The following is a 13,675-nucleotide window of genomic DNA, read 5'->3' on the forward strand; positions in this document are numbered from 1 at the left end:
CATTTTTCGTTTGAAGGAAGATTTTATTCGTTAGCCCCGTTCACAGTAAGTGTGTTAACCGTGTAAATTGTTTAAAGTAGAATGTTAGATGAAGTTTAAAAAGTAATTTGGGACTGATCTATTGCTGATCATCTCTTCTCTCTTCTCAGGTAAAAACGTATTTCAAATTGTCTGTCTGTCCTCAAATCAAACGGGTGGTTGAACAAGCTCCGTGCAACATCTCTGCTCTCTGTTTGTGGTGGGGCCTTGCTGTGGGGGCGGGGCCTTGCTGCTTCTCTGCTCCTGCGGGGTTTTCCCTGCACATAGACAGACACTCGTCCTCCTGTCTGTTTCCCCCACATGGGGACCGGAGCATGCAGAGTACTACCCCCTCAGATCACGAAGGGATCATGTTTTTCCTCTGAGGGGAACAGCGAGACAGAAAACCTAATAGGGAGACAAGGCCGAGGAGGGGAACGGCGGTGCATTGGTGACGTCATTAGAGGTGGACTGGTGCTCCGAGTCGCGGCTGAGAGGAGGGGACAGCTACAGGATCCAGCTTCTACCCATGCACCACGCACCCGGTATTCAAGCCTGCGGACGGCACGTCTGTCATCTGATTTTAAGATCTATCAGCATGTGAGTGCAACTGTTTGAGATCTTAATTGTTATATTAAATGTGTTACAGTATGTCACGTACGACCCCCTGCAAGCACGCGACCTGAGGCTATGCAGATGATAACAGATCTTAAACTAAAATATCCGCCAGGGCCTCAGGTCCTTGTTTATTATAGGAGAAACTATGCACTTTAACACAAAATCAGTTTTAGTAACATGTGCCCAAATTCGTAAGTTATTCTCTCCAGAGCACGCATTAGTTCATTCAGAGCCCAAAGCATTACTTATTAAATGTTTTAATATATATACAAATACAGTGCTTAGATTACAGAAAAGGTATTACAAAATAAACATTCAGTTATTACAATATAAGGCAGAACAGCTTCTTAAAATAAAATGATAAACATAAAAGAAAATCTATACTTCACCAAATGACATAGATTTTCCCCAGAGAGGTCGCTGGTAAGAAACATTGAAATATCCCGTATCTGGTCTCAAAATATTCCTCTGTAGATATCTACCCCCCACCACAATTGCTCAACCTTAAATACAGTTATTTCCCATTGAACACAACCTAAACCCAGCATCTGTCATAAATCAGTGGTGAGGTTGACAGTCTTACCCCAGAGTAAAACTCCTCCCACCCCAGGACGTTTAATAACTGCTTTTCCTATCTAAATAATTCATAACTTCAGTTCAGTAGACATATTAATACATTCCGGCACGCATGATGCTGCCAATAAGACTAAATATTACTGTGTAATACTAAAATTAAGAGACATATTAATATCTGTCTCTTAGTACCTGCTAAACATTAGGTGTCTGTAATCGTTAGTTGCGACTCGGTCCCACTGACACACATGTAACTTTTAGCATGTTCAGCAGAGGATGTCTCATGATATTCTTATATTTAATAAGGTCGCTCATTCTGATATCTCCTTCTGTAGCCACACCCCTGGCCCCCATAAAACCCCTTGTAAAGAAATGTTTTGAAGCTGGGCCTCCTGTGTAGAGAACGTTTGTCACAGGTGCTATATTTCACACCCAATGCTCCAGACATGGGCCTAGCTGTCTCTACCAGCAATATACACTTGGCCTGCAAATTAGGTATTAACATACACCAAACCCCCTCTGTACTTTTCACACCCAACTTCAATCAAGCCTTTTGAAGCCCAGATATTTCTGAAAAGACACCACACATATTTGTATTTTCCTAAAACTGTAGCTCATTAAAATACCCAATATCTCATGACATTATCATGACACGGTACTACACCATTTTGCATTATCCTTGCATTTTATGTGTGTCGTGACTTCCAATTGGCTGAGCTTTGGAGAAGGCAGAAGTGCAGAGAAATCTGAGACCAACTGCCATTCAGTCCCATACACTCAAGCACAAGCCAAAGATACCTTTCAAGGTCTATGCTATCTGCTTTTATGTAAGTAGTTAGCTTCTGTGTGTGTGTGATCTCCATAACTATCTGTGCACAAGGCAAACAAGGCATGCAAAAGCACAATATTTCTCTGAGAATCTCTACCAAAATACATCCAACCCAGCTAACTTCTGGAAGGTTATCAACAATATATTCCAGCCTCCTAACCATCAACAGCCAAGTAATATCACTAAGGGGGATATTACTCTGACAAACCCCACTGACATTGCAAATGCATTCAATGATTACTTTGTGGGGTGTGCCACTAACTTATTAGCGAAATGCAGCACAAACCCCAAACATGAATCTCATCCTAGGAGTATCCCTACAGTCCCACCCCCTCCCAACACTGCCCACAATTTTCAATTTAGCCCAGTATCCAAAGAGGAGATTATACAAGCGCTCCTCAAACTAAAACTAAGCAGCCAATGTGGACCCGACTTACTACAATCTAGGTTCCTACGACTTGGTGCCCCAGCCATTGCCAAACCAATTGCGTCCATAGTCAACTCTATCCTGTCTGCAGGCCATATCCCTAAGACCTGGAAAACTGCCAGAGTTGTCCCAATCTTCCAAAGTGGGGACAAAAACACTGTCTCAAACTACAGGCCAATCTCACTTCTCCCAATTCTATCCAAAGTCATGGAAAAATGTGTCCACTCCCTTTTAAGCGATTACTATAACAAGACAAATTTCCGTAGCCAATTCCAATCTGGGTTTCGTCCCAAACACTCCACCGTAACTACCCTGCTAAAAGTTTGCAATGAAATCCAGTGTGGAATGGAACGGGGACAACTCACTGGTGCAATATTCCTAGATTTTGCAAAGGCTTTTGACACAGTTGATCATGTTATCCTGCTCAACAAACTCCAGAGCTCTGGAATAGGGAAACATGCTTTAAACTGGTTTCAGTCCTACCTATCAGGAAGATCCCAACATGTGTCCATCTCAGGCTCTAACTCCAACCCCCTGGATATCCCCTGTGGTGTCCCGCAAGGCTCTGTTCTGGGGCCTCTACTCTTCTCAGTGTTCATTAATGATCTTCCCACAGCTTGTAAGGAAGCCTCAATACACATGTATGCAGATGACACAATCCTATATGCACACAGCCATAGCCTCTCTGACCTTCAACACATACTTCAGTCTGACTTTTTGAGACTCGTAAACTGGATTTCCCAAAACAAACTGTTTTTAAACACTGACAAGACTGTAACAATGGTATTTGGGACCAAGACTAAGTTTGTAAAGCTTCCGGTGACTGAGCTCTTGATTAGAACCAACGCTAACACCACCCTAACACCTGTCACTAGTTTTAAATACCTGGGCTTATGGTTTGACTCCCACTTAACATTCGGGATGCACATTGATACCCTGACAACCAAGACCTATGCCAAGCTAGGGGTACTTAACAGGACCAAATCCTCCCTAAGTCTCCTGGTCAGAAAGCGTATTGCACAGCAGATGCTAATGCCAATTATTGACTATGGAGACATAGTATATGGCTCGGCTCCTCAAACCCACCTTAGCAAACTTGACACCCTCTACAATTCAATTTGTCATTTTGTTCTCCAATGCATCTACAACACACATCACTGCGAAATGCTCAAAGAACTAGATTGGTCATCACTAGAGTCTAGGCGCAAAGTTCACCTTTCCTGTCTCACCCTCAAATACTTTCTGGGCAAGCTACCCAGCTACCTGAACAAGCTCCTCACCCCTACCACATGCAGCACCTATCACTTGAGATCAGACTCCAAAAGACTGTTCATAGTCCCAAGGCTCAACAAAGTATCCGGACGTTCCTCCTTCTCCTTCCGTGCACCCCAAAACTGGAACAACCTACCAGAGACTCTCATATCCACCACCAGCTTAAGTTCTTTCAAATCTAAGGCTGTCTCACACTTTAATCTGGTCTGTAACTGTTTCATACGCTCATAATATATATTTTCTTTAACTGTGCATGCAATGTCTTGTATATAATGTATACCCTGTTCATTTATGTAACTGTATTTGTAACCATTTATTATTTGTTTTACTCTGTTGTGCAAGACAGCACCCATCCTAGAAAAATCATCTGTCTTAACGCAACTCACATGTGCTCATTAAGTTGCTTGGGCCAGCCAGGTGACATTGTAAATGTATATAAGTATAGGCACAGCAGCCATGCTTTTAAGTAGCCATGTTTATAGAAGAATGTTAGATGAAGTTTAAAAAGGAGTTCAAAAAGAAGTGGAAAAGTGGACAACACCTAATGGTTCTGATTCCTGAATTTGATCTACGCTGGAATGGAGGATATCATCCCAGACTGCACCTCTCAACACTTAACTATCGCTGTGATGCAACCTTTACTTTTTATATTTGTGGTAACCTCTCTCCTTTTCAAATTATGCACTTCCTTCCACCAGCCTCATCATGTCTTTAACTCTATTCATATATCTCCATCTCTCCTTCCTTCACCACTTCTCAGTTCACATGAACTCCTTTCTCACCTGTGCCCTCTGTCACCACACAGCTATACACACTGCACTAAAACGCACCCCTACAAATCTTCGTCACACATTCTCTTTCTATCAATGCTTCTCCTCCTTGCTTCTGGGGATATCTCTCCCAATCCTGGTACCTGCCCTATTTCTACTTGCTCTCGACCTCGCCTCCCACATGCAACTTCTACTCCTTCTGTTGTCAACCCTCCAACCTCATACCCATCCCCTGCCACCCTCCCTCCTCTCTCCCATTCTCCTGTGCCCTTTGGAATGCTCGCTCCCTTTCCAACAAGTTCCTCTCTGTGCATGACTTCTTTCTCTCTAACTCTCTGCTTCTATTTGCTATAAGTGAGACCTGGCTCACTAAGTCTGACTCTGCTCTGGAAGCTGCCCTCTCCTATGGTGGCCTTTCCTTCTCCCACACTCCGCGCCCTGATGGCCGGGGTGGAAGCGTCGGGCTCCTGCTCTCCACTCTCTGCCGTTACCGAACCCTTCCTATTCCTCCCTCTCTTGCTTTTCCCTCCTTTGAGGCTCACACTGTCCCCAGATCTTCTCTCCTCTCCCTTTCCACGTGGTGGTCATCTATCGCCCACCTACTTCTACTCATACCCCTTTTGCCTTTCTCTCTCACTTTGAATCCTGGCTCTATTTCTTTCTCTCCTCAGACTCCCCTGTTCTTCTCTTGGGGACATCAATTGCCACATTTTTGACCCCTCTCTCCCTTGGGCTTCCCGCTTTCTCTCTCTAACCTCTTCTTTTGGCCTTTAACAGTTGACTGCAGCCAGCACCCACAAGGATGGCCACTACCTAGACCTGGTTTTCACTAAAAACTTCTCTCTCTCCGATTTCTCTATTTCCCTTTTTCCTCTCTCTGACCATCACCTCATCTCATTTTCTCTCTTTCGCTTCTCCCCATCTCCATCTAGCCCTTGTTTTTGCAGAAACCTGCGCTCTATTAACCTAACAGATTTTGATTCCACTTTACGCTCCTCCCTCTCCTCTCTCAGTTCTGCTTCAGACCCTGACAACCTGGTCAGGAACTACAACTCTGCCTTATCCTCCTCTCTTGATCTTCATGCCTCGCTTTCTCTCTGCCGCACTCACCCTTCTAACCCCAGACCCTAACTAAACTCCCACACACGCATGCTGTGTTCCTCCACTTGCTCCTCTGAATGCCTCTGGAGGAAATCTCATACGCTCGCAGACTTTCTTCACTACAAATTTATGCTGTCCTGTTTCAACTCTGCCCTTTCTCAGGCTAAACAAACCTACTTTTCATCACTAATCAACAGACACAAGTCTAACCCACGCCAACTCTTTTCTGTCTTTGACTCTCTACTCAGACCACCCTCGGCTGCCTCCTCTTCTTCCTCCATCTCACCTCAGGACTTTGCTGACTTTTTTAAGGAAAAGGTGGAATCCATATGTCAGAACATCCCATCTGTTGCGTCCTATCATCCCACACCGCTTCCTAACTCTCCTCCTGCCTTTCTTGACTCTTTTTCCGCTATCTCGGAGGAGGATGTGTCACTGCTGATCTCCTCTTCTCCCTCTACCACCTGCCCTCTTGATCCCATTCCCTCAAATCTCCTAAAACCTTTTACTCCTTCTATAATCCCTATGCTCACACATATTTTTAACTCTTCCCTCTACTCTGTTACCTTTCCATCCTCCTTCAAGCTTGCAACCATTATACCATTACTCAAAAAAAGGAAGCTTGACCCTACCTGTCATTCTAATTATCGACTTGTCTCCCTCCTGCCTTTTGCCTCCAAGCTCCATGAACGTCTTGTATTCTCTCGATTGCTACGCCTTAAACCTTTCTCACTTTCTGCCCCTCACCTCTGGAATGCCCTTCCCCTTCCGACTAGCACCCTCTCTATCCACCTTTAAGACCCACCTTAAGACACATTTGCTTAAAGAAGCATATGAATAGCACTGTGGATAATCCTGATACTTAATGCTTGGCCCCCTGCAGACGCACTTACCAGAATTCCCTCCTACTGTCTCTATACGTTCCAATACCTACCAATTAGACTGTAAGCTCCTTGGATCAGGGACTCCTCCTCCTTAATGTTACTTTTATGTCTGAAGCACTTATTCCCATGACCTGTTATTTATATTATTTGTTATGTATATGATTACCACGTGTATTACTACTGTGAGCGCTATGTACATTTATGGCGCTATATAAATTAAGACATACAATACATTGTGTGTATGTCTTTTCCTGAAATAAATTACAATTTATTTTATCTCCTTGCTTTGCTCAATCATATGATCCTAGAATAAAAGGTGTTAATAAACCTGGTCTCACGTGACAGTAAGAGCATGCTGATAACACTGGATGTAATATGGCTTAAAGTAAGAGCATACTGCTAACATTGGATGTAATATGACTGAAATTAAGAGCATACCGATAACGTTATATGTAAATATGTAGTATGTTTATACTGTAATAAAAGTAAATGTGCTGGTAATTTTGGATGTTATATTGCTTAAAGTTAGAGCATACTGATAACATTGGATGTAATATGGCTAAAATTAAGATCATACTGATAAATCGCTTGTGCTCTAACCTCACAATGTATTATTTATGATAGAATATCAGATATAACTGTGAGTGAGAACTAATGTTGCAGTGAAGGGGAGAGACCACAGTTAGGGAACAGGAACACACATGGACAGGAGGAGTCCTTATCCATTTATAGAGGAGAACATCCTAATGGAACTTTCCAAACTGAAAGTGGACAAGTCAATGGGGCCAGATGGGCTACATCAAAGGATATTAATAGCGCTTAGAAGTGTGCGTGCAGCACAATTAAAGTAACTGTTTAACCAGTCACTGCTTGCAGGAGTAGTTCCAGGTGATTGGAAAGAGCAAGCGCAGTCCCACCTCACAAAGAGAAAGTATGGAAGAGACAGGTAACTGCAGGCCAGTGAGCCAGACATCAGAAGTGGGGAATGTCATAGAAACATTGTTTCTGTTTGTGTGACTGGGGGACTGGGAGTAGTTTGATTGATCTCACTCAGATATCAGTAAAGTCATCAACAATTGTCCTTATAGAAGACTGATAAACACAATGCTATAAATGGGATTGGGTTCTAAGCAGGAGGAGTGGTTAAGATGTTCCTGACCCAGACTAATATACCCAAACCAATATCCCTCCCCTCTCTGTCCATCCTCTAACGTTATCGGTATGCAGCTGGTCACTCACTGGTGCATGGCTCTCTTCCTCTCCAGCTCTGAACATCTCTGCTTCCGGAGAATGGGGTTGGTGTCACCTGACAATATTATTCCTGAAAGAAGATACCATAGAACGAATTGTGAATGTGAAGAACATATTGAAGTGAAATCAAGAGCCCACGGGAAATCAGAGCCAAAATCAGAAAAATATACTCATACAAATGAACAGAAGTACAGAAACACACACATGTACACAGTATCTAACCATAGAGATAGTTACATGGACCTACAGTAAACGGAGATACAGTACTATTATACAGAACTATGAAAACACTTAGATACAGTACTTATTCCTGCTCCGGAATTCTCTGAGGACTGCTTATACCTCAGCCCTGATCACCACAATCTTGGAATCATTGCTTCAGTTTTTTCTCTGTTAGGTATTGCCATTTAAAACATGAGCCCTTAATGAGCACAGTGGGCAGATTTTAGCCTGTGAGATTTATAATAATTCAAAGTTATCGCTTAAGTCTAATTTGGAAAGTTCCAGAAAAAACATAAATTATGAAACAGCCACAAACCATTCTAGAAAAGTTGTTACATGGATAAGTGCTTTCACTTTACAGTAACTTTAATATATGTGGCCAAGTGGAATCGCATTTTTAATATTAATTACAGTAGCGACATCTTTTATTCGAGTAAATGCCGGCGGCATGCCGGGATCTACCCCAGCTGCCGCCAGTCAGAAACGCGCGCCGCCGCGTTTCCCCCACGCACCCCCCCTCCACATCGCGCGCAATTACCCCCCCAAAGACACCCCGAACCCGGCTTCTACTCTGCCCCTCTGCTTCCCCGCACCCCCGCTTACCTAGATTTGAACTCCAGGGGTGTCGGGGAAGCCTGGGGAAGCCGGGGAAGACGGGGAAGCCGGGCGCGCTTGTGACCGTGACGTCACAGTGCGCCGCCACGCGCCGCGGCTACCCGCTTCCCAGCCTCATTCAGCCAGCGGCATTTGCTCGAATAAGAGCTGCCGCTGCTGTATAGAAAAATAAAAATATATTATTTTAATGAATTAGTAAGTGTCACTTATGTGAGGTCATAGAAACTGTCACAGTGACTCACTCGCTCACTCACTCACTCACTACCAAAGAAAAGAGACAAGGGCATTAAATACAGAGATTCTTATATGATCTAAGTATAAAGAGATGTTACCTTTCCCCTCATGTACTTCCAGTGTCACAAAGCCTGTGATCCAGTGGTAACATGGGAATTGATAGAGTTCTCCTTTAGGACATGTCACCGTGACATAGCTGCAGTGCCAGCTGTCCGCAGGTAAGATTAAAAAGCGTTCCTTGTACAGTCGAACTAACAAGAGATCTCCAAGGTCCATATCACTGCTGACGTCATAATTTCCCACCTGTAGAATTAACAGAAACTGCTGTCAGAGGCTTCCAATATTTCTCAGAGGTAAGTACAAAGTATACATGATTGGTAACATGAGCATTGTGTACGTTAACATATTGTCACTGTGGGGTTATGTGGCAACACATCACGAGTAAACATTCTACTGGATGTAACCTGCCACCTCTACCCCAAACACAAACTAGTTCCTGTGATGGTGAGAGGGTAACCAGGCCATAAATAAAGGTATTGTGCCCAGCTGGTTACCTCTGAGCCATATTTAGGGATTTAGATTGTCAGCCCTTGGACCCAGTTGTTGTACATGAAATGAATGTGATTGTGCGATAATAAAGAATTTATGTGTGTTTTACCTTTCCATGAGTGCTAACCAGTGGAGATTGAGAGGCTATGAGTTTCAAGTGGAGTTTTGCGGTGAAAGTGTTGTCTGTCTGTATCTAGGTAAACGAGGTCCAGAGTTTCTGGCCACCCCAAAAATGTATCCGGAAATCAGGTCAGATTCCCAGGGACATATAGTCACACCACTCCAGTCAAAATCCTCCCTTGAAAACGGTTACACGACTCACCGCCAGGTCTCCCTCCTTCAGCACAGACCAGAAAGGTAAATGGGGGCATAGGGATGTGTATCCCGAGTAAAGTCAGGGGTCTCTAAGTTAGTGGGGGTCCTCCAGTATATGCCAGATCACCAGACTCCGGTATAGGGATTCTGGTTTGCTCCAAACATCCGTAAGGTTGCAAGTATGTTTTTAAGTCTAAATCCAGTTTTCAATGTATTTTGAATGTATCCCTGAAAATTAACGTAAGCGTTTTATCGTTCTACTTAGGAACAGTTTTCACTATAGGAAGGGCTAGGAGGGCTGAACATGAACGTGCGCGTCTTTTCAGTCAATCCCTGTAACTAAAGGACTTCGAAGAAAAATGTGAACATATTTTTATTAACATTGTGTTTAAGGGGAAATTCTTATGCACAGTATATGAGCTGGGAACTTCCAGGTCTGTGGTTCCGAGAGACCATGTTGCTTCCAAAACTGGTGCCATCAAGTCTACTCAGGTCTCACACATGAAAGCCTCAGAGGTTGCCAAGGTGTGAAAGCCATGTGGGCAGCGGAGCTAGCCTCAAGTACTCATGTCCTAGGATGAATGGAAGTCATTGGACTATCATTTGCTCTGACCCAGACTTTGAGGAGTCTAACTCCATGAGTAGCTTCTGACTGATAAGTGGCAGCGGTGCAAGGTTGGCGCATGCCCTTGTCAGAATCCGTGCTTGCCCGGCTTAGATAGACTGGCAACGCTCTGATTGGCTGGTAGGAATTCTCCCCATCTAGGATTGGCTGGAGAATTTCATGAATGAAACTGAAATACTATAAGAACGCCAGCAGCCAATCTGGTGTAGAGTTTCTCTAAGATTTCGCGCGCCAAGACAGCAGCGGGAAATTTGATATCACAAAAAGATGCTCTTTTTACTTTTGCGGCCAAGTTCGAAGAATTTAACGTAACGGTCGTGGCTGGGGATTGAAGTCGATTTTAGTTCCAGGACGTCTGGGACTTAGTCGCGGTAAAGGTATTTCAAGGCTCCGGGGCTCATACAGCGGTGGCGTGTGGAACTTCATGCCGATTTGAGTTCCGGGACATTTCTTGACAAGTCATGGTCAACCTAAATATTTTGTTTTACGTCACACAGAGGCTAGGAAAGTCTAGTTTTGTAGTCCAGACCCCCAGTAACTGTGTTTTCTCTTGTATTTTGTAATCCACTGTGTGTATGTCTGTTTCTATGGAATAAATGACAATTAGTTTTACTGACTTGTTTTGCTCAATGAATGATCCCGGTAAAATGGTGTAAATACCTGATCTCCTGTGACAGTTCCCAAGTCTTCCAGTGTAAAATGTACCTACAAACTCCCTCTGCTGTTCCCACACTCCCTCACAGACCTCCTTCCTGGAATCCCACTTCTGTTCCCACGTTTCCTAAGGCAGCTCCCTCATGGAATCCCTGTGCTGTTACCACACTCCCTCAGATACATTCTTCCCAAAATCCCTCTGCTGTTCCCACCTTCCATCAGATAGATCCCTCTTGGATCGAGTAAAGAGTGCCGTTTCCAGCCGTCTACTTGTGTGGTAAACCCACTAACACACTGCTCATTTGTATTTACTCTGATGTACGCAGAACTTATTACCCCTTAGTAAAATTCCCTTTTTAAATGATACTTTTTAAATTATACTTCACTATGTGCGTTGTGCGCCTTGTTCTTTTGTTTTCTCTATAGATCCCTCTTGGATCTGATGTTCCCACATTCCCTCAGACAGATCCCTCCTGGAATCCCTCTGCTGTTCCTACATTCCCTCAGAAAGATCCCTTTTGGAATCCCTCTGCTGTTCCCACAATCCCTCCGATCACTCTCGGAATCCTCTGCTGTTCTTACCCTCATTAAAGACGTTCCATCTCAAAATCCCTCTACTGTTCCCACATTCCCTCAGATAGCTCAATCTGGGAATCCTTCTGCTGTCTCCACTGTGACAAAATAATATTATGGCTGAAGCGTTCTGGTCTCGGATCCTTAAAACCCACTTTCTTTTAGTGTAAACCACAATCATAGGGCAATCACAGCTGGTTAAGTCTTTTATTTTCTTTGGCACTCCATTCGACAAAATTTAAGATAAACAAAAGAATCCAAAATAAATCCTTGGTCTATCTGAGCATTAACATGACAGCAATTTTCTAGCTATCTTTAGGTGGCTTTCCTCTTACCAAACAATAAAACACAGGTATCATACGCAAACATGCTGCAGACAAGTGCCTGTTTGTAGCATACAGCCCCCTCTTAGCTGGGAGAGGGGAGAACTGATCCAGGTTGGCCTTTTTAAAGGGTCTCGTGAACATGAAAGAAAAAATATATAATAGTGCAGATGGTATAAACAAATGAAGTCTCAAGATAACTCTGCAATGGTGGTACTCACAATTGACAATGTCAATATAAGGCGTATCAGAGACACTTCTCTCTCTGATAGGAGCCCTTTAATGGATTCCCCCTCAGAGTGGTGTCTTGATAACGTATCAGGAAGCTTGTTTATGGTCAGGGTTTAACTCCCAAGGTTTATGTAGAAGAAAAGAGAGAACGCACAATGGTACAGTATGGTCTAAATAATGTATTAGCAGCAATGAACAAACATATGCATGATGCACTCACATTTCCAATATGCTTTACGTTCGAGGGAGAGGACAGCTGGTTGTAGAGAGTGCCGGTGTCTCCAGGAGCGGCGGAGCGCTTCCGCGTGCGTCACGTGTATCCGCGTCACGTCCTGTGACGTCTCGGGTTGGGGCGGAAGAAGCTGCCCTGTGTGTCCGTCTCCGTGCCAGCACCTAGCTCCAATGTTCTCCCCAGCTCAGTCACCTCCCACAGCAGATCGATTCTACGCGTTTCGCTGTGGCTTCTTCAGGAATCGGATTAATGAACCCCATGTGTCCCTCCTTATATATATAGTCCATGATCAAATACAGATGGCCAATCATGGGGTACAATACAATAATTGCCAATCAGTATGTGTTTTGTGGCATTAGCTAAGGAGGTGTGTTACAATATCACAATACAATAATAAATATAGACAGGCTTTCATTGCTAATACAATCAAAAATCATTATAATATGTACACTCAAATAACTTAATATACTTTAATATGTTATAATCAAATATAGAATAATAGGAATAATAAAAGATATATATATAATAAAATATATATAATATAAACGGCGCAGGAGGAGGTGGAGGTCTAAATAGGATGAGGAAGATAAACAAAATTAGATACACATATATTACAATAAAATTAACAGTTCATTGTTAAAATTGCTACACTAAAATATTCAGAGCATTAAAAGCAACTGAGATGTATTAAGAATGAAACTTATTAAGAAGGTTATATCAAGAAGGCGCCAATGTCTATATCAACATTAAGACCCTTTGGATTGAGGGTCTGCATTTTATGAATCCAAAAGGTTTCCCTTTTTGCTAATGTATTTAATCTATTGCCCCCTCTCCAATGTATCGGGACATGTTCTATACCTTTAAAAGTTAAAAATTTGGGATTGGATTGGTGATGTAAACTAAAATGCTTAGAGACATTGTGTGTTAATATACCCTTCTTGATATTTAAAAGATGCTCTAAAATCCGTACTTTAAGAGGCCTTGAGGTACGTCCTATGTATTGGAGACCGCAAGGACACTCTAAAATGTAAATAACGAAATCTGTTTTACAATTTATATACCCCTCAATTTTAAAAATTTCACCAGTGATATTTGATTTAAAACTGATTTTGTCTTTATCTTTATGGATACATGCTTTGCATGTATAACAGCCGTAGAAGCCTTTGGGTTTATCTAGCCATGAGTGTGTCTCTTCAGATTTCTTTCTAAAAAAGGTGGTTGGTGCTAGCCTACTCTTAAGATTGGGTGCTTTTTTAAAAATGACAACAGGTTTATCTGGTATATGGTCTTTTAAAACTATGTCGTTTTTTAAAATATGCCAGTGTCTTCCTATAATCTGCTTAATTTGTGATGCTTCTC

At 42.9% G+C, this 13,675-nt stretch overlaps 1 protein-coding gene across 3 annotated transcripts in view; it reads right to left on the minus strand.

Annotated features, from left to right (window-relative positions):
- Positions 1–13,675, minus strand: part of LOC142491228 (arachidonate 12-lipoxygenase, 12R-type-like) — a 274,903-nt gene that overhangs the window by 101,920 nt on the left and 159,308 nt on the right. For all 3 annotated transcript variants that reach the window (XM_075593492.1, XM_075593490.1, XM_075593491.1), the window contains exons 2-3: positions 8,913–9,117; positions 7,732–7,813 (exon numbers count right to left, since the gene is read on the minus strand). In XM_075593492.1, coding sequence (XP_075449607.1) covers positions 7,732–7,813; positions 8,913–9,090 — 260 coding nt within the window. In that variant the 5' untranslated portion in view covers positions 9,091–9,117. The remainder of the gene's footprint in view (positions 1–7,731; positions 7,814–8,912; positions 9,118–13,675) is intronic.

The sequence above is a fragment of the Ascaphus truei genome, chromosome 3 (genome assembly GCF_040206685.1).
Source record: "Ascaphus truei isolate aAscTru1 chromosome 3, aAscTru1.hap1, whole genome shotgun sequence".
Lineage (NCBI taxonomy): Eukaryota > Metazoa > Chordata > Amphibia > Anura > Ascaphidae > Ascaphus > Ascaphus truei.